Source organism: Dermochelys coriacea, chromosome 11, assembly GCF_009764565.3.
Source record: "Dermochelys coriacea isolate rDerCor1 chromosome 11, rDerCor1.pri.v4, whole genome shotgun sequence".
In the NCBI taxonomy this organism is placed as follows: domain Eukaryota; kingdom Metazoa; phylum Chordata; order Testudines; family Dermochelyidae; genus Dermochelys; species Dermochelys coriacea.
The window spans coordinates 70,217,585-70,243,009 of record NC_050078.2 but is presented as its reverse complement, the minus strand read 5'-3'; the positions used below and the strand labels follow the sequence as shown (position 1 = coordinate 70,243,009).

Below are 25,425 nucleotides of genomic sequence, written 5' to 3'. Positions count from 1 at the left end.
GTCAAATATAAAAGTACTGTATAATTAGACAGGCCCAAAAAGAATCTGAAGACCAACTAGCAAAAGACACAAAACTAACAGCAAAAAATTTTTTTACTACATCAGAAGCAGGAAGCCTGCCAAACAATCAGCAGGGTCACTGGACAAGAAGGGTGCTAAAGGAGCACTCAAGAAAGACAAGGCTGATGTGGAGAAGCTAAATGAATTCTTTACACTGGTCTTCATTACAGAGGATGAGAGATTCCCACACATGAGCTATTCTTTTTAGTTGACAAATCTGAGGAACTGTCCCAGACTGAGGTGTCAATAGAGGAGGTTTTGGAACAAATCAATAAATAAAACAGTAATAAGTCACCAAGACCAGATAGTATTCACCCAAGAGTTCTGAAGAAACTCAATTGTGAAACTGCAGAATTACTAAATGTGGTATGTAAAAAATATATTGCTTACATCAGCCTCTGTACAAGATGACTGGAGGATAGCTAATGTAATGCAAATTTTTTTAAAAAGGCTCCAGGGGCAATCCTGGCAATTATAGGCCAGTAAGCCTAACTTCAGTACCAGGCAAATTGGTTGAAACTATAGTAAAGAACATAATTATCAGACACATAGATGAACACAATATGTTGGTAAAGAGTCAACATGGCTTTTGTAAAGGAAAATAATGCCTCAGCAATCTACTACAATTGTTTGATGGGGTCAACAAACATGCAAGGGTGATTTAGTGGATATAGTGTACTTGGACTTTCAGAAATCTTTGACAAGATCCCACACTAAAGGCTCTTGAGCAAAGTAAGCAGTCATTGGGTAAGATGGAAGGTCCTCTCGTGGATCAGTAACTGGTTAAAAGACAGGAAACAAAAGGGTAGTTTTCAGAATGGAGAGAGATTAATAGCAAGGTCGCCCAAGATCTGGGACCAGTGCTGTTCAACATATTCATAAGTGATCTAGAAAATGGAATAAACAGGTTCAACAAAGAATTAGATAAGTTCATGGAGGATAGGTGCATCAATGGCTATTAGCCAAGATGGCTATGCCTCTGACTACCAGAAGCTGGGACGGATCACTCAACAATTGTCCTTTTCTGTTCATTCCTCTGAAGCATCTGGCATCTGTTGGAAGACAGGATACTGTGCTAGATGGAGCACTGGTCTGACCCAGTATGATCATTTATGTTCTTAATCTGAATACAATGAATACAAATCATATACTACATATCACATTTCACTCATTTTAAAGAGACTTGCATGATAAACTTTTTCTCAAAAGACAAACCAGTATTATTGTCTTGTCTTATTAGTAGGAGTGAGCAATAATTTTTGCAGGGGGGCCATTCCACGAATTTTGGTAAGTCGTCATGGACAGCGACATTTCTACTATATTAATGGAGGGGGTGTGGGGTCTGGGAAGGAGTTTGGGTGCAGGAGGGGGTTCTGACCTGGGGCAGGGAGTTGAGGTGAGGGAAGGGGTACAAGGTGCAGGCTCTGGCTGGGAGGCGCTTACCACAGGCAGCTCCCGGTCAGCAGCACAGCAGGGCTCAGGAAGGCTGCCTGCCTGTCATAGCCCCACGCTGCTCCCGGAAGCGGCTGCCGTCGGCTGCTGCTGGCACATCTCTGTGTACCCTTGTGAGGCGGGGAGCAGTGGGTCTCCATGCACTGCCCATGCCCGCAAGCACCACCCCCGCAGCTCCCATTGGCCGGTTTCATGTGACAGCATGGCATCCTCCAACAAGCGGTTAATCTCCCCCAAATGGTAGTTCTTTACCTTTGAGTCACAACACTACTATGGACTGGTACAGAAAGAATAAGGATACCATTTTTTCTCAAGAATAGCAATACAAGGGAAAAATTAAGGTATGTGAAGCTATTGCACCCATCAAAAATAGTGTTATAAAGTAAAAAAAAATTAATTAAAAATTATTATTTTTTAGAAGGCTACTATATAGGGATGGCCCATAAAAAAAAGGGAGGGGGGGGAGAAAAACCAATGTCCCAGGGAAGGGGAGGGATATGTTTGATTGGAATTAGAGAATGGCAGAGACCTCCTTTTTAGTAGATAAAGTATGTCTTTAAGCAGCACTCCAACAGTGTATTCATCCCTTCCCCTTCCATTTAGTCTTAAATTTCATTGTTCTTTATAATCTAAATGTATTACTAATTAGTTAATGTTTGTAAGGACTGGAAGATTAAAAAATGCCATGTAAGTGCTAAGTATTATTACATCCAATTTACTGTTTTAAATGAAGAACGTCCAATAACTAGGACAGGCCACAAAGGATATAGTTGAAAGCAGGTTCTACAGTCAGTGGCTCCGAACTTTCATACTTGCCAATATTTAAAGCTATTAATAGGCATATTTGGGGAAGAGGGAAAAAGGACCTATTAATTCAACTGAAATGTTAGATAGGCCTGAAACAAAGCCCATTCCAGTCTGAACATCCTTAATTATGGGGGGTAATGTGGGGAAAACATGTGTTTTACTTAAAAAGTGGCAACTGTTACTCAAACAGAGGCAGACAGCACTTCTGTACTAGCTTTCTAATTTCACCCCTTGATTTTCCAGCAAGATTTCAACAAGTTTAAATCAGTAAATACAACTGGTGTCAATGCATTACATTACATTACTTAATCTAACATTCAGGGTTTTATATATAAATTACTGTACACAGACTAATTTCTAATTTAGGCAGCCTATGTTTCCACATATTAAAATGTTATATACATCAGACACTTTACTTACTACATGTATAGCAAATAAATATCCTTTTTTAATTTAAGCAGATACAGTTTCTGACAAAAAAACCTAGATTTTTTTTGTGCAGGATTTGGAAATAATAAATTTTTTAGTGTGAGAGGTTAACAAGTGCATATTTTAACATTTATACAGAGCTTTTAATTAGTGGGGGTTATCTTTACGCAAAATATCTTTTTGAGTAAAATATTAGTGTTTTAAATTGTTTGCCTTGAACTATATAAAAACTGACTGCCTCTGAAGCAACACACTCCCACAAAGTTTGTTCCAAGAAAGGAAGAAAGATCTGTGAGGACTGTTGGCCACCTGGGCAAACAATAATCAACCCCAGAAAAACTTATGTTTTGATGTTGGATCATATTAAAGAAGTTCTGTATTAAAATCACAAATGAGTTTGATTCCCCATAATTTAAATTCCAGGGTATTACTAATTAAGAGGTCTCTTGGTTTTTGGTACTGTTTCTCTCCATCTACGCGTGAAACTTGCAAGCTGCTAATTACGTTAGTACATTCTAAGACGCAGTCTGTTCTCAAAGCAATTCTTTGTAACAACTACTCCTCACAAAGAGAGGGACTCAAAGCAATACTCTCTAACAACAGAAACAGCACCCAGAGACTTCCCGCCCTTTTGTTGTATTCATCTCGCTTTGTTAACAAGTGTGATTAAAATAGAGATAGAGGATGTATGTGGATGGATGCTTGGTGTGGATAATAACTGAACGATCAGGGAGGTGCCGGCCTAAGAATCCAGTGTCCATCGGCTGAAGAAGGCGTCAAGTGGAAATAACCAGAGCACCCCCGGAGGGCAGACTGGAATCCACCCAACAGCCTCAAGAATGGGAGAACCAAAGAACAAGATAATATCTGGCAGCAAGGAGCCGTCAGGAATTTGCCATCTGCTGATTGATTCAGCAACAGCATGATGAAGCAATTCTTATAGACTAGCATAGGAAGAAATTCCTATAAAAATGGACTCTAGAAAGTGAGAACTTTGAGGTCTGATTCTGAAACCAACTTCCAGGAGCATCAGATGTGCATCTGACAAGGCCCTGCTCCCTTCTCATGTCCAGGCCACCTGGCCAGTGGCTTGGCATGAGCAACTCTAAGGCTGGTAACTATGATAACAACCTTGCAGAGAGAGAGAGAGAGAGAGAGAGAGAGAGAGAGAAAGAAAATGAACATGAAATTGAATGGAATGTTATAGCTATAACTAACTGCTTACTATGATTCTTTCTGTATTCACAATAAATGAGTTATTTTGCCTTTTCCCCTTTAATAAGATCCTGCTGGTTTTTATTTTATTGGTATAACATCGAGAGACAAGGTAGTATCTTTTATTGGATCAACTTCTGTTTCTCTCAGAAGTTTGTCCAATAAAAGATATTACCTCATTCACTTTGCCTCTAATACCCTGGGACCAATACAGCTGCAACAGTGCATACATGTTACGTTTTGAGTATTTTAGGTGTATATTTCATGAAGACCAAATATTATTCTCTTCAAACTTAAAACTCAGAACCTTGTTTGCACACCTGTCTGAGGGCACACACTGTACATATTAGCTACTATAAAACCATTTCTAATGCAACATATTAATTTACAAGCATCCTAATTCTTGACATAGAGGTCCTGAATCAGATGAGAGAGACAATATTCATTAAATGCAAATCTTAATTTATGTTAATGTAAATCTATTACAACTCTGACAGAACCAAAAGGCACATGTTCAAAACAAACTTCTGTGATAAATAGAAATAAAAAGCATAATTACTGTACTAACTGGATTTCTGCAGTTTAGTATAATAATTTGTATGTGACAGGGTCCTCCTTTTCACAAACAAGTAGCAGAACTCTGATAATTTTTGGCTATATCTAGGCTGCTTCCTACTGCTACAAACTGAGTTGACATTAAGCTTTCAAAGTAGTTTCCTATAATAAGAGTTTGATCCTGCAAATACTTAAGACTGGACGGAGTGTTTGCTATTTTGAGGTAGCTGGAACAGGGAGTGGTCATAATCAAGAGGCAGCACAAGAATAGCTCAGGGAGAAAAAGGAGAGAAGACTATTTTCCACAAACTCCTGTTGATTGGCATTAACTAGATCACCCTCCTTTAACTCTCTAGTTACATATCAGTCACTCCACTATTTTCACTGGGATCAATGTCAGGCTGACAGGCCTACTTTAAAATATTGGCAAAACATTAACTTTCTTCTAGTCCTTTGGAACTTCCCCAGTGTTCCAAGAGTACTGAAAATCAACATAAGCGAACTAGCGAGCTCTTTTAAAATTCCTGGATGAAAATTATCCGGACCTGCTGATTTAAAAGAGTCTAAATTTAGTAGCTGCTGTTCAAAATCCTCCTGGAATTACAATCGGGATGGAAAATATTTCGTCATATGATATGAAAAAAATATCTGGCTTTTTTCCAAATACACCACAGAAATATATATAGAATACTTCTTTTCTGCATTATTATTGATAATTCTACCATTTCCATGTAGTAAATAATGGACCAACGTCATTGTTAGGATTCCTTTTGTTCCTAAAATACTTAAAGCTCATTCTCACTCAGCTGACCATAGATTTGTCCTTCTGCTTTTCTGATCAATTTTTTTTTTTTAACAATCTGAGCTTCTGATTTATATTTATGACTTATGCAATTTCCCCTTTCATGTATGCGTGTAAAAAACATGCACGCACGCACTCCCCCCCCCCCCCCCCCGAACACTTCACTTCCTTTCTAAGACAGGTTGGATTTAACCAATGCTGCCTTCTTTCCGGGTTGTAGCTTTTTGAGCATCTAGCAGAATGTTCTTGAACAACTCCCTATCATCATTCACATTTTCTGTTTAAATTCGCTTTCCCAACTGACCTGACTCAGTTTTTTTCAGCTTTGTGAAATTGGTCCTTTTAAAAGTACCACACATCTATATATTACTAGTTTGGACTTTATTCTGTTGCACGTATCAAATATGATAGTGTTATGATCACTTGTACTTAAGCAACCACTAATTTTAGTTCTGTGATCAATTCCTCTTTCATCAAGAGGAGGTCTAATATAGAATCCCCTTAGTGTTGGCTACAACACTTTTTGAGTTGGGAAATTACGACCTCTAATAATTAGAAATTCTGAGCATGTTTTAGCGCTGGTAGCATAAGACCTCCAGCATGTGTTACTCAGACTGAATTCCCCCATGATCACAAAGCTTTTTTCCCCCTACAAGTTATGAATAGGTGCTTCAGAAGCTGGTCATCCTGATTCCTAGTGGGATTTGGTGATCTGTGGCAGACACCAACTAGCATCCCATTTTGGTCTTTATCTGTTAGGTCACTGATCCATAAACATTAAGATCTTTTTTCTGAATTGCCAACAACTCAAACAGGTAATGCCATTTTTGACAGTGCCATTTCCTCTCCCTTTTGCCCATTCTATCCTTCCTAAACAGGTTTTAGTAATTGATTTTAACATTTCAATCGTGTGACTCATCCCCCCAGGTTTCAGTAATACCAACTAGATCAAATTAATGCTCATAAATGAGCAATTCCAATTCCTCTTGTTTGTTACCCAGGCTCCTAGCATTGGCTTATAGGCAAATACAGAATTTCTCCTCAAGTCTTTTGGTTTCTCGATTTATTTTGTTCTCAATATCATGATTTTGTGTGAAAGGAGTGACTTTATGTTCCCCTTTTTCACTTTCCCCCTTTTTTTTATTAGTTTGATGCCCTTCTGACTACTCTAGCCAGCCTGCCTCTGAGAAGACTGGTTCCCCTTCTACTGGAATAGAGGCCAGAAGCCATCCAAACTCTACAACCCCACCACTCCCCACAGAAAGTGGAACAATGTTCAGTGAAATCAGAGGCTTTTACCTTACACCATTTACCTAGCTAGCGGTTTACTTCCTGCATCTTCCTTCCCTCTCAGGACAGGAAAATCTCCAAGATTACTTGAAGTTTCTTCTTCTGCAGCACCCTTCTGAGTTCTTGAAGTCATCTTTAATCTGTCAAATATCCCATGATGCAATGACGTTAGTGCTGATGTACACCATCATCAGTGGATCCTGGCCCATCAACATCAGAAGCCTATTCAATCTGCCAGGGACATTTCATATCTTGGCTCTGGGATGACATACCCATACCTGACATACCCTACATGAATATCATCCTGTTGGCCACCTGTGCCTTGTAGAACGCTCTTTCCATTCTTCTTAGTATATAATCCTCAACGAGGATTATTGGTCTTCCTTGGACTAATGAAGATCTCTTTGTGGCAAGCTTGATTTTCTTAAAAGTTGGCTTGAGCAGCCAACCAGATATACAACTCTCCATTCCATTCGACAAGATGGATCTTTGTTGGTATCTTCTGTAGTTTCTATGCTGATGACATGGTATTGATTGGAAATTGGAGCTTTATAATTGCCCTATGAAGGTTATGGGGCTTAAAAGATAAGATCACTACTTCTCTACTTTTGAAGGTTCACAACCAGGGCAGTCAACAAATAGAATACCTTTCATGTTAAGTGAAAAGGAACAGCAGCAGCAACTCAAAAGTTACAGTCTGCAAATTAGGATCCAAATGAGAACTATATTCTTAACTGGAGGCTTATAGAACCGGTAGCAAGCAAAACAGAAAGTAGACTGACAGTTTTGACAAGTAGGCATAACCCTTCCAGATTTTCTTCTAGTGATTTAAGATACACTTCTAGAGTTAAATGAGATTATTAAATCTGCAGAAAGCAGACCACATTTGTTACAAATCTCTCTGTTAACCATAAGAGATTAGTCTGGCTTTCCTCATCTTCTTTCAAGGTCTGGTGGCACTTGTGTCCTACTGCTGATGAAGGCTCAGCTATCAACCCAAACGGGGTTGCGTAGCTGGAAGCAGACACTTGCCTCTTACTGTTTCATCACATTAATCTTGTGCATCCCTTCAACTTTGTTCATGTGCAATTCCCTCTCTGACCTCTGATTAACTGTGGAGCCACGCATCTGACCCTAGCAACGGAACAAGAAGAACCTCAGCACATCCAAACTCTGTGCTCCACCCTTTTCAGGATCAGAAATATGAGTGAAGTGGGTAATACTGACCCTGCAATTTTTAGCAGTAACTGAAGCCTACATTGCTGGTATCTCCGTGCTTTTCTTAGTTTTAACCCACTACTGCTACAAAAATTGAAAAACAAACAGTAATTGGAAGAAGCAGCTGTGGCCATGATGATCTTCTTGCAAGACAGAGCAACTGGCTCAGAGAATTGGCAGGAGGAGGAAGCAGTCCAGATAGTGACAGAAGTCAATGATGTTTCTGACTCAGGAATACTAAAGAATATTTTACTGCCACAGCTGACACATTTAATTTCACTGTTAGAGACATTAAACTACAATCGTGTGGCTTATCTGTATTGCACAAAGCTAATTCCTAAATGAGTAAGAAACTCCCCAGAGCACAGGTTCACTGTAAGTAAAAACTGGTTACATAAAATAAGTATTCAGCCTTCTGACGTAAGATGTTCTATGTATGCATTTTCATTTCAAACTCATATCCTTCCTTGATAATTGTGTGTGGCAGGAATTAAAACAAATGGATACTGATATATGCTGACAAAGGCTTCGGTGGGGAGTGAACAATGAAAGAGCTGCAGCTTTATTCTGTAAACTACTGAACATGTTTCTACTTTAGCATTTGTGATAAAATTTATTTTCCCATTTACTTTCTTCTTGAAGTGTCTAGAGAAACTTATTTTGATTGTCTATTAAGAACTTGCCATAGTCACCAAGATTATGTAAAACGAAAAGCATCTAAGAACAGAGATTTTAACGACAAAGCAAAACACCACAACAAAATCAGGCGCAACAACTCTCCACATCAGATTTTGTTTAAGAAGTTAAAAACCCCAAATAGAGCTGTTCTCTCTCTTTCCCTGAAATTGTAATGGCCCTCTACACCAGGGGTGGGCAAACTACGGCCAGGGGGCCGCATCTGGCCCTCCAGACATTTTAATCCGGCCCTTGTACTCCAGCTGGGGAGCGGGGTCAAGGGTTTGCCCCTACTCCGTGCAGCTCCGGGAAATAGCGGCATATCCCCTCTCCAGCTCCTATGCGTAGGAGTAGCTAGGGGGCTCCGCACTCTGCCCCCGCCCCAAGTGCCGCCCCCACAGCTCCCATTGGCTGGGAACTGCAGCCAATGGGAGCTGCGGGGCAGCACCTGCGGACAGGCCAGCGTGCAGAGCTGCCTGCCCATGCCTCTGCATAGGAGCTGGAGGGGGGACATGCCACTGTTTCTGGGAGCTGTTTGAGGTAAGTGCCGCCTGCCCTCCTGACTCCCTCCCATGTCTGAACCCGCTGCCCCAGCCCTGATCCCCCCCCCTGCCCTCCGAACCCCTTGGTCCCAACTCGAAGCACCCACCCCCACCCCACCCAATTTAGTGACCATTCATGGCTCACCATACAATTTCCATACCCAGATGTGGTCCTCAGACCAAAATGTTTGCCCACCTCTGCTCTACACATTAGGATTCCTCCAGAAATTAGATTAACTAGTACAATTTATTGCAACTTTCACTTCCAGTACAAGCTGAATTTTTAACTAAGTCATTTTCCAGCTTCTAAAATTGTAAACAGAATGTGAAAGTTTAATCCCATCCTCAGCGTTTGTCATCTACTGGCTGTTTCAAGGCAACTTCCATACCTTGGCCAGACACAGATGGCCACCCACAACCTATACATAAACCAAACACCTAGCAGACCCTCTGCTAATGGAGTAAACCAACAAGAAACAACATTGGTCCTCCATGCTCTACACTAGCTACCAATCCTTTCCTAGTTATTCTTCATAGTCTGGATCTCCAAATCCTGAATAGCGACGTACCATAAAAATACTATAGAAAAGGTTTAAGGTATAGAATTCTCTGGCACCAAAAAAACAGGCTGAGTCCAACTCTTGCCCTGTAATTTGAAAACTGCAAAGCTGATCCTTTGGAAGACATTCTCTTAACCACCAAGCTAGAGAATGGCCCCATTAGGACACTTCTAGAATTGAGCACTTAATTTAACTACTCAAAGTGGCTTTTAAATGTGGGAAAGAGGAGGAAAACTGGCTTCTCCTGAACAGCTAAGTTTAAGGTTCCCCGGGTATTACAGTAACAGGTTCCTCTGGTGCATATATAATACCAGTCTGAGTCAGGACAATTCTGGGAGAAATACTTACCCAACTCTCTGCTATCTCAATAAAATAACACTATGAATCTCCCTGGTCACTCAATAACAGACCTAAAAGTTGCAATTCTTCAACAAAAAAACTTCAAAAACAGACTCCAACATGAAACTGCAGAACTGGAATTAATTTGCAAACTGGACACCTTCAGATTAGGCCTGAATAAAGACTGGGAGTGGTTAGGTCATTAAAAAAACCTAAACCTAATTTCCCCAATACTAATTTCCCCCTACTGTTACTCAGACTTGCTTGTCAACTGTCTGAAATAGGCCACTCATTACCACTTCAAAAGTTATTTTTCCTCCCATGGTATCCTGATGTCAATTGAATTGTCTTGTTAGACTGACCTCACACCTGGTAAGGCAACTCACTCTTTTCACGTATTTATACCTGCTCCTGTATTTTCCACTCCATGCATCTGATGAAGTGGGTTCTAGCCCATGAAAGCTTATGCCCAAATAATTTTGGTAGTCTCTAAGGTGCCACAAAGACTCCTTGTCGTTTTTGCTGATACAGACTAACACAGCTACCTGTCTGAAACCTGTCACTACGATTGTGTGCCCCACAAACTGTAACTATTTGGGAGGTTCTTTTTGGCTTGTTTTATTACATTAAAAGCAAAGGGTTTTATTATGTTCACATGAACAGATGCATCGATTAAGTGGTAGTGGATCATAGGTTTTGTAACTTAATAATGCACAGCTGAAAATAGATGCTTATTTTGATCAGATTGTAAAAGCCAGGACTTCAGCTGTGCAGCTATAATTAGGTTAACAAAATGTTAACTAAAAAGAATAAAATCACCTCTTTCAGTGTAATCTCACCTCAGTAATGAAGCTAACACAATGATCATCATCATGAACATGAACAGTGCCCGTCCCCTTGTTTAGCTGTAGTTTACAGTTACAGAAGTAAACTATTGTGCACTACTTAAGCTGCTTCGGGTTTAATACAAAAAAAGAAAAAGCCATCTGTGTTTCACATTTATGATATCGTTAATTTAGATCCTGGTGACCCTGCAGAAAGTCAACTAAAATTTTCCACAGTATTATGAAAAGGCATCTGTTAAACTTAAGGGCAACAGTTGGCACATACCAATAGATTTGATGACCTTCATGTATCTAATTAGTCTACCCTCTACACACAATCAGTTGCGAATATGAAACTTTTGTCATGTTTAATACATTCAGTCTTTGCTATCAGTTTTAGTGTACTCACTGGGGCAGTCTTGCCAAATTTTCCAGTCCAAGAAAACACAAATTAAACTGAAAGAGCCAAGATTTCTATTGCCAGCTACATGTTATTTTATCTTTACTAATGAGTAACAGTGACATCTAGTGTCTGCCTGGTTTAACTATTGGTACCAATGCCAAATTAGAACTGTCATTATTATTGAAAACATTTTTATAACACTGTAAGTTTAAACTGTGCTTTACGGATAAGACATGTTTTCTGCGCTGATCAGCATGTTGTTTACCGGCAACAGAGATTAGCACAAAATTACAGGGACAGATCTTAAAAATTCAGTGCAATTAAAAACTACAAAAAAAATCTAGAGTCAGAAGGAAGACTATCTATCTATTCTCAACACACAGTACTTTAACACCTGAACCTTAGCTCTTTATAATTTACAGCTAAGTGTTTTCATTTAGACATTTTCACAAAATCTCAGAGACAGGACCAAGTTCAGTGGAAGTTTGATCAGGGTCTTAACCAGCTAATATTCTGCACAGCTTTTCCAAAAAGCTATGTGGGGATATACCCCAGTTCTTGTTTCCTGTTCAAATGTAGTGGCTTTAAATTTTACACAGCAGAACCTCACTGTGAAACTCATCAGGAAATGATGAACTCTGCAAATCAATACGTAAAACTCAGTACACGTATCGAAAAAGCAGTTTTCATTTTGAAAATTGTAGTTTGGTTTTTATTACTGATCTATTTCATGGTATGCTAGCAAATGCTTTGTTGTATATTTGTTTAAAAAAGGGTGGCTGCAGTATGAGAGCTCATGACAGCACAATTACTATTTGCTAAGAAGCTAGCAGAGACCACTCTTTCTGAAATGTGTAGATTTGTGAAGTACTCCTGAAATACTTTTAAAATTTCTCATCTATTTTGTCATGTCTCCATTGAATTAACCACCCCAAAAAAGCCTGCAATAAAGAGTTCCTTGTAAAACAGTAACAGTTTATGACATATTGTGAACAAAATCATTTCTGCTGAGAATAGTTTCAAGTGTCTATTTCTGCAATTAAAGAATTCCTTAAAGGCTGAAGCTGAGCCAAATCCAGCTTGCTTCAGCCTATAAAAACTGGAAAATGAGATCTAAACATCTTCTAGCCTCTACTGATGTTTATACTAAAGACTCCAGTTCTCAAAATCAACATATAAAAACTTTACCATATGCCCCAACGTAAGTTCACTCCCTAAAATTTGCTGCCTTTTTTAGTTGTATATTACCTACAGAACCCAAGCAGTCCATACTCACGAACAACTTTGACTATGTGTGTTTATCTTAATCCATTCCAGTGTTTCATTTAAAAAAATATTTTAAACACATTACCTGGGTTTACAGTTAGCTGAAAGTAATGGAGCTTGTTTGGATCTGGAAAATTCACTTTACATGTACCTACAAAGAAAAAAAAATTGCATCAAACAATGAATGAAAATCTCCTCTTTCAATCTTCTGGCACCCAAACGTACAACCTAGCAAGTACTCTGCCTTCATTCAGTAAGTAATGCTTTCATTCTGGTGAGCTCATTTGCTGGGATTTTTTTCAGTCCCCTTAGTTCCCCTCCCTAAATAGCTTGGGATCAATGCAATTCATGTCATCAAATCACCCATATGCTGGTGTTATGATCTGCAGTTATGAAGAAGGAAAGATGTACCAGTAAAGGAAAATAGGCCATATTCTTTTAAAATGCTAATTAGGTCCAATTATAGCATGCAAACAAACTGTTGCCACAAACAGATACGAATCAAAATTTAGAAAGGTGGGACATACAGAACCACTAGGGTTTCCCTCAAAGTTCTACAGACGGCAGCTCCGCTATAAACTTTTCTGTCCCAAGCAATTCCTAAACTGAAGGTCAAATGTAGTCTCCTTAAAGAAACGTCAAATGTGAATTGCCATATTGAAACGGACGGATGATCTATCCAAGTACAGTAATGAGCCTCCGGCAGTGCCATGCAGCTGATGCTTCAAAATAAGTCAAAAAATCCAGAGCAGATTTGGCAAGTTACACAAATAAAAACCTTTGGATGGATAACGTTTCCTCCCACCCCCAGACCATGATCAGATTAATGCCCTGAAGCACAAAGACAAATATTAACTGGTAATTTTCACAATCTAGTTTCAGCAACTGCAAATATTCCTCTTCACTTAAAACAGCACTTGAAAGAAAAAAAATCTAATCACTTGTGGAGAGTAAAAAGATTTTCCAGGTAAATAGGGAAGAGATCAATGCCATAAATTGATACAGATTTATATAAAAGTTGGGTAGCCCTTAGGGTTAAGTACAATTCTGGGATTCTCTAAACACCAGACCAGGCCATATGATGTCTGTCACCTCTAAAACATAGCGATATTCTGTTTTTCCCCCCCCATTATAGAAAGTTTCATATTTTAAAAGCAAGACCTAAATCCCTCAAAGGTATGCTTCCTAAGTCACTTCCTTCACAAATTGGACAAAGACTGCTAATTCACTGTATAAACCTTAAATTTTTTAATTTTATACTGTCTAAAAACCTCCCCTTGCCACACCATTTGTATCCATAAAGAAAAGCAGCCTCCAAGACTGTAGTGTACTCCTAAGTCACGCAGGAGCTGATTGGCATAAGATAGTGTTATAGCAAGGAGAGTCCTAGCATGACAAACCATGTCTTTTGTGGCACTGAAGGTTAGTAGTTAATATTTCTGATCAGGGTTTCTAACTGGGTTACAATAACTTCTATTACAGCCTATGGTACAACATCATGCTTTTCTGTATTCCACTTCACAACTAAAAATACTATTCACACCCACACAGTGTAATAACAACTGAGCTGTACTGAATAGAATATGCCTCCATGGCCCAGCCTTGGTGCCAGCTTGCAGTGATTTTACAGGGACCTCTTGGGTTGGATATCTGCATAATAATTCACCAAAGGGTGGCATGTCAGATCTACACTGAGAGCCAGTAGCCAACTGGTCATCATAATTGTGAAATGTAGGTATGGATAACATTTAAGGAGTTATGTACCTATACTGAAAATTATACTCCCAAGGTCTTGGAGTTAAGGCAGGTCACCAGAAATCTGACCATTCGTGTATTGCATGCCTCACACTGTATGCCTATTTGGATACTGAGACAGATGCAAATTGAGTGATTCCAAAATCTACAAGGGAAGAAATCTACAGAAAGAAAAACAGCAAAATGTCCTGCTTATGAAAAAGGATTGGTCTGGTATATCATGGAGCACAAAGATGCACACTGAATCCTTCCCTTAGGAGACCAGCTGACAGAGTGCATGTCTGTGAAAGAAGGGCCACAGCCAGCCTGGCTACAAAGCTCTGCAAAATATTTTTGGTGAGCAATACTTTATCAGACATGAGAGTATCTTGTTAAAAAGTCTAAGCTCTAGAATGCACATTATGATTTTATTTTCTATGTAACCATTCATTTCCAATACTTATACTTGCTACTAACTGAATCTCCATACTTTGTTAAATAAACTTAATTTGTTTATAGTGAAATCATATTTAAGTGCTGTAAGTTAAGTGGAGTGATGATCTGAGATGGAACTGGTATGCTAGGGAGTACTGTTTCTTGGGAAGCAGTGAACTGGTGAATACTTTAAGTGTCTACTATAGTAGGGGCTGGACATCCAAGAAGATGCTTGGAGGGCTCAAGGGCTGGAGAGTTCCTATCACTAACCTGCAGAATGACATCAGGGCCTGTGACACCTAGGGAGGAGTGCTTTGTTGCCCATTGCTCGCGGAGTTGGGAAGCTGATCCACGGCAGGCACATACAAGGCTTCCTCAGGCTAAGGGCAGCACATTTAAATAGCAAGGTGCCTAACAGCTCTGGGTTCCTTGGGAAATATCACAGCCTACCAAAATGTGTTATTTCAACTATCTTAGAGAGCAAATCTGTCTCTGTACCTTGGTCCCACCATGGTGGCACAATGAACTCACACAAAACCATTATGCTTGCCACAGTAACAATTTCAAAGCCATAACAAGTTACCAGACCAACAAGTTCTCCCTCTGAAAACGTGTCTCTAAATCATTTTCTCTTCATGTGATTTTTAAAAAATAACGTAAAGGTCAGTGAGTTCAAATTTCAATGACAGTTTCTTGCACTATTTTGGATTTAAAAACAGTATTTTTGGGAGACCAAACAAGCTGAAATCCCATTTTGCCTGCAAGTACCTTTTAATATAAAAAGTTAATTTAATTAGTTAAACAACATTTCAACATCTAAGACACCATATAGCCTGGCAGGGACTACTTGAATCCGGTGACCACAGAATATCATTTCAGAGTAACTGCAGCCATTTAAATCTTCAAATTCATTTACAAAGCTACACAGTCAGTACGTACAAAGCTAACTCAGCAATACAAGAGCAGCATGCAAAGAGGCAGTGTTTTAATCCCAATGTCTTCTAAAATAGAAGGTACAGACAGCATTTAACCTGTCACTTTAACAGGCCAAATCTCCTTTATTACCATCCAAGTACAAACTTGGCCAAGAGTATTTGGTATTTTTGTCTATATTCTATTCAAGATGTTATACCATAACATCAGTATCTGAGCACCACTAAGAGCTACTTACTGTGCTTATGTTCTTGAGACAATACAGGTATAGACAGTTATAACAATAGTGGGAAGAGGTGCAGAGGAAGAAAAAAGGAGGGAAATAGGATTTCTCAGGGAATTTGATACTGGGATACAGTCCCAGACCAACAATGATCAAAAGTCAATAGCATCTGAAGATTGTTTGGTGGCTTATGTGGAATGAACAATGGATATGAGCCTGCAGCATAATGGCACCTTTGTTTGCAGACCACACAAAGACTAAATAATAAACGGACATGGAAACTAAATTACCTTCTCACCCACAGAGGGAGTTTTTGCTGGTCAGGATGGAGATACATTTGCAAGATGCCATTTTAAAAATCTCCACTGCTGCTGCCATGACCATACCCATTATGTGGATTTCACCCTCCAAGCTAGGAACTTACACTTTTTTAAAGTGAGAAATTAAATAGCACTAAGCTCTCTGGAAATGTTGGTACAGTGTTGACGCAAGAGCAATTCTTTAGCACAAAGCCACAACTATTCATAGATTTTAAAGGCCAGAAAGGACCACTGTGATCATCTAGTCTGACTCCCTGAATAGCAAAGGCCACAGACCTTCCCCCAAAATAATTTCTACTACATATCTTTTAGAAAAACATCTAATCATGATTTTAAAATGGTCAGTGATGGAGAATTCACTACAACTCTTGGTAAATTGTTCTAATTGTTAATTATTCTCATAGTTTACAATGTGTAGCTTATTTCCAGTCTGAATTTGCTAGCTTCAACTTCCCTCCAATGGATCATATTACTCTACTAGATTGAAGAGTCCTTTATTAAAAATTTGTTCCCCATAAAGGTACTTATGCACTGTAATCAAGTCACCCCTTAGCCTTTGCTTTGTTAAGCTAAACAGGTTGAGTTCCTAGATCTATCACTGTAAGGCATGTTTTCAAATATTTTTTGTGGTTCTCCTGTGAACCTTATGCAATTTATCAGCATCCTCCCAGAAAGGGACACAATACTCCACCAGCGATCACACCATGCCAGATACCAGGGTAAAATAACCTCACTATTCCTACTTGAGATTCCTGTTTATGCATCCCAGATTCAGATTGATTTTTTTTGGCCACAGCCTCACATTTCGAGCTTATGTTCAGCTCATTATCCAACACCACCCCCAAATCTTTTTCAGATCTATAATCAAGACAGATTTAAAAAACAAAAAGAATTGCACAACATTTTATAAATAATATTAAATCAAAGTCAGTTATAATGGACTACCTCAAATTTCTAATTAACATTTCCTCACTGCATATTTTAAAACCCCGCACACATTTAGATATTTTAGTTTGGCTGTGCAGTTTATTTTGTGGTAAACAAATCTAACATCCACCCATGCATACAAAGATGCATTAGACATCAGATATTACCCAGAGTTACAGACATAATAGGGAGGGGGGGAAGCCAAGATATCTGACTCCAGATTGGAATATCAGATGACACTTTGTGATATAAATAGCCATTTTATAGGTATTTATTTGAAACCTAATTATGTTTAAGTTGAGTAAACACAGTAGTAGATAGTAATATTTCTACTATATACACAATACACAAAAACACAGATAGGTTCCTTTATAAAATTAAGCAGACAGCCAAATGTGTATTATGCAAAGATATCACCATGTCTGCACTAACCTAGCTTTTGACTTCAAGAAATAATGCATCCAAAAAACTGAAATTCCAGCAAAGCACAACAAAGAATATAAATATTTTATTTACAGGCATGTACATGACGTTCATTATTAATCAGCTTATGAAGTGTCTTCATGCAAAAAAAAATAAGTATTTTTATTAATAAAGTTGAACATACTCTTGCACAATACAAAATACTTCTATACTTAGGTAAAACTGAACAAAACAGTGCAAATGTGAGATATTGAAATATCAGTATTAATTTACCTTCTCTTTTTCAATTACCTTCCCCTTTTGCATGTTCTCACATTCCCTAGTGGCCAACACCAATTTTTGCCTCTCCTCCTTTCTCCTCCCACCCAGCCATCAGAAGGCAATTCTTTTTAGTAGTAGTCTCTTACACAGAGAAGACTGAATTTGAGGGTAAAGAGTTGCTCCAGATTCAGAAACGTTACAAGAGAGAAAGTAACAAGTCAGGGACCTAAGCAGCACCACTCAGATGCTTTGTCTACATGAAAGATATTTTTTAAAAAGCTTCTGTCGTATAGAAAAATGTCACACTAGCTTTGTCTACACTACAGTTTATCTGCCAATATAACTGGAAATGGAGTTCAGTGCTCTGCTTTTGACTATGGTTTCTGAAATGGACCTGAACACCATTTTCCTTGCAAGCACAGACAAGGACAATAGTGTCCAGCAATGGTTCAGTGTACCCATTCTACATAATAAATACAAGCCTTTAGAAACTTGCCTCATCATCCTGTGGTAAAACAGCTTTTTGTTTTACTCCAAGACAGCACAAGCCCTTCTTCTTATGTTAATACAGAATAATAGTGATACTCAAGGGGTCCAAATTATGACTGCTGTGAGAACAGCAACTTTGAATTTCCAAGGTTCTATGCATTTTAAATCCCAACCAATACTCAGCAAGTGTAATTTTTCCACATTTAATACATGACTATCTGCTTTACAGGTACTAGTTTTCACAATAGCACCTACTATTCCCTGCTCCTGTAAGAACACAAATGCTGGTCTCACTTCTCAGGATTTTTAAGTAGTGTTCCTAATGTTCAAATCTAGTGACTGTGTTAAGTGACAGCAGCCTGAAAGTGATGAACTACAACTATTTAATTGCTCTTATCTTGGAAACTATAGGGAGAGAAGGGAGGAGGTACCCCTCCATTCAGATAACTGAAAACCTTTAATCCCTGGAATATTATTGGAGAAGGGAATTTTATTTCCCCAAATCTAGAGTAGTATAAATTAAAAATAGTTACCAAGGGAGGTTAATAATTGCTTTGTGATAACTTAACCCCTAGAAGAGATATATACATTGCCAATCCAGTGAACGCTTAAAAAGGATGTCACAGTGCTCAAAATTATCAATCAGAAAACAAGCAAGCAGTCTCCATACTCTTTATTCTTTTTCTTAAAATGCATAATATTGAACACCATACTTACAAGGTAAATTAACTTCAAGTTCTGCAACCTCTGTTAAAAAGAAAAGAAAGATTACTGTTAATGCTGGCTTCATGTTGCCTGTAAAAATAAAAAGGTCTGAATGGACAGATGTGCTCAGTTTAAACAAACTCTTTTACTGCTTTAAAGATATCATTTACTGTATTAAAGACATCTCCTCTTCAAATCCCTCCTTAAACCACACTTCTTCTGGAAATTCTTGTTATATGTTCATCGCCAAGTTTAACTTTTCCTCATACAAAAGGATAGATGCTTAGGGCAAGGGCTGAGAGACCAGGTCTTTTTAAGACAGGGTGTGTCTGGGGAAGAATGTCTTTGGGAGCATAAAGCTCCACATTCAGGGTTCATAGGACCTACTAGTGGGGGAGTTTTAAGTTATCACCAAAAAGTAAACATTGTTAGGCTTATTGTGTTTAAGCCTAACAGTTGAGGAAAAAACATTACTAGCAGCAAAAATAAAATAATAAATAATAATAATAATGTCATGTCATTCTATTGGCTTGCAGTTAAATTATAATTTTTAGGCCATTTTTAAGGAGCTCTTAACCTACCAGACCAACCTTGCTCTCAAACCTAACTTATCTCCTCGGTGTATTTTATCAGTATACAATGCTTGGCATAAAAATGCATAGCTACAAAAACATATGCACAGCAAACCTCACTCTCCACAAAATAAAAATACATGTCACATCAGTGATGGGAAAACCCCAAATATTCAGAGACTGGATAAATGCTCTAAGTGTTAGTTACTTATTTGACATTTTGAAGGCTTCCACATTAAGCTCTATGCTCCCCTGGATCCAGGAATGGCATGGTACATGTTACTAGCAGGTAAAATCATGGTTTTTACTGCTCCAGGAAAAACTAGTTACTCCAAGTTTAAGACATTTTCTATTTTAAAAACTCTGTTTCACTAAGGCATATAACATTACACTTAGTTTTAATTACATATTTAAATTGTGGTTACATAAGACAGTAGATTCGTAGTTTAATTTAGGGTTGTACAAATAAAAAACTGCAGTGGGCATAACACTAATATATATACGGTAATTATAATACAGAATGTCAGTATAGATTTTGGTTTGGTATTTTCCTCAAGGAAGTTATACCTCAACTCGTAGTTCAGTTTTCAGTATTATATAAACAAAAGTTGAAAACATCTGATTAATTGAAAATGACAATAATGCAGAGTTGTAGGCTTGAAGCATTAAGCAATCAGAAGCATGCAGAATTACAGATTACCAATCCAGATCCATTTGACCATGCAGCATTCTGCAGCAGACGACCAACTTTGATGTAGCTGATAGACCGAGCCAATTCCTGACTTTTGAACAGAGGCATCCAAAGTTTGAAAAGATTTGTTCTGGGCTTGCTGAACTTGTTGGACACTGGTGCAATCATTTTTCCCAGTTTAACCTGGGTTTAACCCTGTACTTATCAGTGTCCACCCCAAACTACTTTTTTTCCCCCAGGAAACGGCCAAACCTGCCTAGATCCTCTCTATCTTGTATTTTTGGGGGAAGCCTCGTAGCCTGATACTGCATCAGGTGTGACTGAAACCAGCCAGTTAAACCTCTTCCCTCAACAGCTTCCTATGTTTATCCCCTTGTCATATCTAGGGTGTAAACACCACCTGTCCTGCAACCTTGGATGCCTCACAATGCTTTGCTGTTGTACCTCCCAACAAGGGCTGCTCATAACCAGCTTAACAGTATGCAGGTTACACCCTGTGTGCCTATGTAGAGCTGCAGCCCTGGTCCAGCCACTGTGATGCCAGCAGCCTGTCAGCAACACACCAGTCATACTCTGGCTTCCAACAGCCTAGATTACTACTTGCAGAGTGACCCCAACACACTACTAGTCCCGAATTTTCCCAATAATTTGTGTCCTGCACTGTCCAACCCTCTCTTGGGCTGTTCAGATATTAGAGGTCCGATGGACCTAATAAGTCAACATTCAACAGTTTTCTGCTTTAACTGGAGTTAGCAAACAGTTCAGTTTAAGGATTACAGGATTACTTTAGACTAAAAATAAAATATGTTTATGTAACTACAAAGAACGGTTTTGAGTGAGTACAAGCTTAAGATATTAAAACCAGAAATGGTTACAAGAGAAAAAGATAAAACTCTTTTTAGGAGCTAAAATTTTACAAGTGGGACTTGATTTGAGGCAAAATCCTTACCACATGTTCCCAGCAATAGGGCTGACCAAATTCCCATGTCAGGATCTCCCCCAGAGTCATAGGACTGGTTTCTTTGTTGTCTTATATGGGAGGGAGAAAGGGAGGGAGAGAGAGAGAGGAGACATACACAGAGAGAGATGCCTTTGGGTGTTTTTGCCCCTCACTTTTATAATCCAGTCACCCTTTACAATGGCTTCTTCTGAGGATTACCCCCCAAAGCAAAATTTATTCAAACAGAAAAGAAGGCAACAGAATCCAACAGTGAAGGTGCCTCCATGCTCTTTCTTCTCCCGTGTATGCTGAAATGCAGATTTCCCTTGTCTCCTGCCACTTCCGCCTCTTCCTGTCTCAAGAATCTTGTTTACTATTTATATGTAAAATGAGGTCAACACACATTCCTTTATTTAAAATAGACTTGTTTAACAACTTTGCCTAGTCACAGTTTGAACATGTGCCATCATTATCACACAGGGGCATTCATAACTTTACATATAATGTTGCTACATACAGTACATTTCACCATGATATCATTGACCAGCAAGTTGTGAGGTATCGTTAGAAAACTAATAAGGCAAAGTTTGTACAAAGATTATTACAATAGTCTAGCATGTGAATACAGGGATCCTTCCGTCACACCCCTTTCGTAAATTTCCCCCTTCCAGTTCCTTTTTCCTTTTGCACCTTCTCTTCGCTTTGTTTGTTGTGGCCCCTATGCTCTCCCCTCACCCAACACAGATGTCCCTTTTCATCTTCTCCATCAAACCATTTTTCCCCCAAAGCTGCTGCCACGTTGTCTGCTGCCTTGCTGGTGGAAGCCAGCAGTAGGAGGAGTGAAGAATACCCCAGGAAGAGGCAGACAGGCCAATGACAGTATTTGGTGCAGCAATCTCTGTTGGTCAGATGGAAAAAAAAAGTACAGCAATTTTTTCACCCTTCCATCCCACGCACTCTGTATAAAGCCAAAGTCTCAGCACAGCTGCCTTGTTTTCAATTTTATTTATATTTACTCCTTTCCACAAGATTTCTGGTTTTTCAGCAAATCTTTTAAATATTAAAAATATACATTTTTAAAAAAAATAAATCAATGCTTTTTTAATTTCATCCAGGAAAGGTAATAAAACAGACTAATTATCACAGCTTCATTTTCTGACTCACTCACTAACTAGCACAATAGTTATATATTTGTCTGTCAACAATGCAGGAAAGAAGTTTAAATCCAAATCCAAATATACAATTTTCATTTTTAGATTTCACAAAAATATTTCTATTGGCTTTAAACTTTTAGAAACTTTTTAGTTCAGAATCTAAATTGATCTGATAGTGGCTCTAAGGAAAAGTAAGTTTTGTGACATTTAAGGGCTATTTCCAACACATGTGGGCTTTACTACAATAAATATTAAAATTGGGCTTTTCACCCTCCATTTCCTGTAAGGTATTTTCTGTCATTTCATGGTAGAAATTATTCTCAGAATAGAGCTTTGAGAGTTTAATATTTATCAGTCGTTAGACCAAATTCATCCTTGTAACTCTTTAAATACTGGGAACTGGATTAGATTAATGTGTTTTCACAGTATAATGAAAACAGATCCTTAAACTACACCATTTAAATTGTGAACTGATGCAATTCTAAAACTCTACTAGTGGTTCTTCTGTGGACAAAATTCTTAGGACTTCTAGTTATGTTCATTGCAGTGTTGCTGTAGCTGTGTTGGTCCCAGGATATGAGAGAGACAAGAGTCAAAGAGCTCTGTGTGGCTCAAAAGCTTGTCTCTTTCACCTACAGAAGTTGGCCCAATAAAAGATAGCATCTCACCCACCTTGTCTCTCTAGTTATGTTCAGACATTCATTATGGGTTTATGAACGAGTAAGCCTCCCACAACCCAAAAATGTGTCTCCCTGCTATGTAAGAGGGCTTTTATTTTTCTTTAAGCCTTCACAGGAAAGGCACAGGGAAGTATACATTACACTTTAGTATGCAGATAATTACATTTCTGAGCACAATACAGTGCAAATGCAGTCTTACAAAAGTCAATGTTGTTGCAGCAGGTGATTACTTTGGATGATTCGATTATTCTATAATCATAATCCTGATTTTATGGGTATCAATGAGACCATAGCTATTTACTAAGAATTACTTTGTGGAAAGAACCAGACACTGAGTTTACAGGAAAGAAGGCACAGGAGAATCCCAATGGCAACTGCATTCCTCAAAGGTATGTGCTGTGAGGTGGAACAAGACCAGTGTTCCCTCTAATTTTTTCCACCCATGTGCGGAATAAATTTTGTTATGTGCAGATATGCGCCACCAGCTGGAACAAAAAACCTAGATATAATATATATTTTTTAAAAGTTACCATAGGGATAATTACTCCAGCCAGGACAGGTTAGGCATTACTCTCCAGCTGCCCAGCTCTGAAGGCAGCACTGCCAACAGCAGCAGCTCCTCAGAAGTAAGGGTAGCAGCATTACAACCCTGCCTACAATAGCCTTGTGACCACCCCCACAATTACACCACTATGAAAATTCAGGTTCAAAGAGCTGAAATCATGAAATTTACAATTTTTAAAATCCTATGACCGAAATTGACCAAAATGGACCATGAATTTGGTAGGGCCCTATTTATAATATTTTAAATATAAAAAAAGTTTTTAATTTATAGGGGGGGTTGCACTCAGGTTTGCTGCGTGAAAGGGGTCACCAATACAGAAGTTTGGGAACCACTGATCTAATTATCAAAGTCAGTGTAGTAATTTATAGGAATGACAAAAGGGAAAATACAAGTAGATTGCTAAACCTCAACTGTGAGATCTAACAGTGGCAAAGAAGACATTTACCGTGCTCTGGTTACACAAACTTCATGTATCACACTGACCTCTACTTTAAGAAACCCTTCCAACTTGATATTTACATTAATAATGTACAGCTAAGCGATAAATTACTGTAAATTAATTTAAAAATTTATCTGTTTTAAGGCTAAATACTGAAGTATTTGTCAAACTTATCAGGTGGGACAGGTTACTATAAGCAGTATGCATCTGAAGTTGATGATTCAGTTAGGCTAAATGCCATACACTATAGTAGCATGTAACCAACTTCCTGATCAAAGTACAGCATAATCAGAAGTTAAACCCTCATTTCGTTAAATGTCTCCTACTTTGCTGTAAGCATAATACAAGAATAATCAATACTTTAACCAAAACCTTAAAAATACCACTAGAACTCTGCTGATGTTTTACTACTGTATTGATGATCTACATATATACATTGCAACTAGCTGGCCATTCAAACCAATTTCATTTGTGGAGAGCGTACTCTTCAAAATACAAGGCCTCACACAGTAGAAGCAGATATTACTATAATTCAAAATCCCCCTTTTAAAAATCTGAAAATATATATGTACTGTTACAAGTATCAACTACTGTTATATATGAGCTTCCCACAATGCAGAACAGATGTTTAAATCTTAACCTAAAATATATAATTTTCTTTTTTAGATTTCACAAAAATATTTCTATTGACTTTAGGCTTTTACATACATTTTTGGTACTGAACCTAAACCGATCAGACAATGACTCTTTAAGGAAAGTAAGTTTTGTGACATTAAATGTAAGGGCTCTCTCCAAGACGTGGCACATGACAAACACTGGAGAGAAATCTCTCTCCATTTCTCAGTTTGTTTACTTTTGCTTTAGTCCTTTTCACTGTCTTCCATGCATAGTACAATGTTTTCCTGTTTGCATAGGTCTTTCACACAACGGAAGTGGAAAACATTTCAAAAATTGGAACATGATTCTACAATCACAAAAATTGGTTGGAATAGAGCCGCGGGGAACAATAACTGAGCGGTAGTTCTGGAATCTGAAACTGAATCTACCATTAACTCTTCTTCAGAGTCAATTCCAAATTGATGAATCTTCTTTAAACAATTTAGAGCAATAACAAATGTGAAAAAAAAAACCAAGTTAAACATGATTAAATTCAGTCATAAAAGCAGGGTTTTTTAACTAGTAAATTCTTCCTTCCCCACCATAAAAATTCCCCAATGGTATCGATATGAACACAAAGCATAATCTTGATTGACATATGCAGGAGCATGAAGCTCAGAATGGAGCCTGCAAAATTACTACATTCAGAACAAAATTACATATGATGAGATTCCCCTCCATTCCCCTTTATTAGACCATATAGGGAAAGTGAATTTGGTTTTGTACATCTTTTGATCCTGCCTGAGTTCAAGATATGTATCTTGACATTTATCTCCACTTTCCATATCCCAGTTCCAGTAACAGAACACTGACATTTCCATTTTCATTCTTCTTACTAAA

At 38.3% G+C, this 25,425-nt stretch overlaps 1 protein-coding gene across 4 annotated transcripts in view; it reads right to left on the bottom strand.

Annotated features, from left to right (window-relative positions):
- Positions 1–25,425, bottom strand: part of UBE2F (ubiquitin conjugating enzyme E2 F (putative)) — a 127,942-nt gene that overhangs the window by 87,074 nt on the left and 15,443 nt on the right. For 2 of the 4 annotated variants that reach the window (XM_038420930.2, XM_043505707.1), the window contains exons 3-4: positions 18,900–18,929; positions 12,523–12,588 (exon numbers count right to left, since the gene is read on the bottom strand). In XM_038420930.2, coding sequence (XP_038276858.1) covers positions 12,523–12,588; positions 18,900–18,929 — 96 coding nt within the window. The remainder of the gene's footprint in view (positions 1–12,522; positions 12,589–18,899; positions 18,930–25,425) is intronic. The other 2 variants (XM_043505706.1, XM_043505705.1) reach the window with 2 other exon arrangements.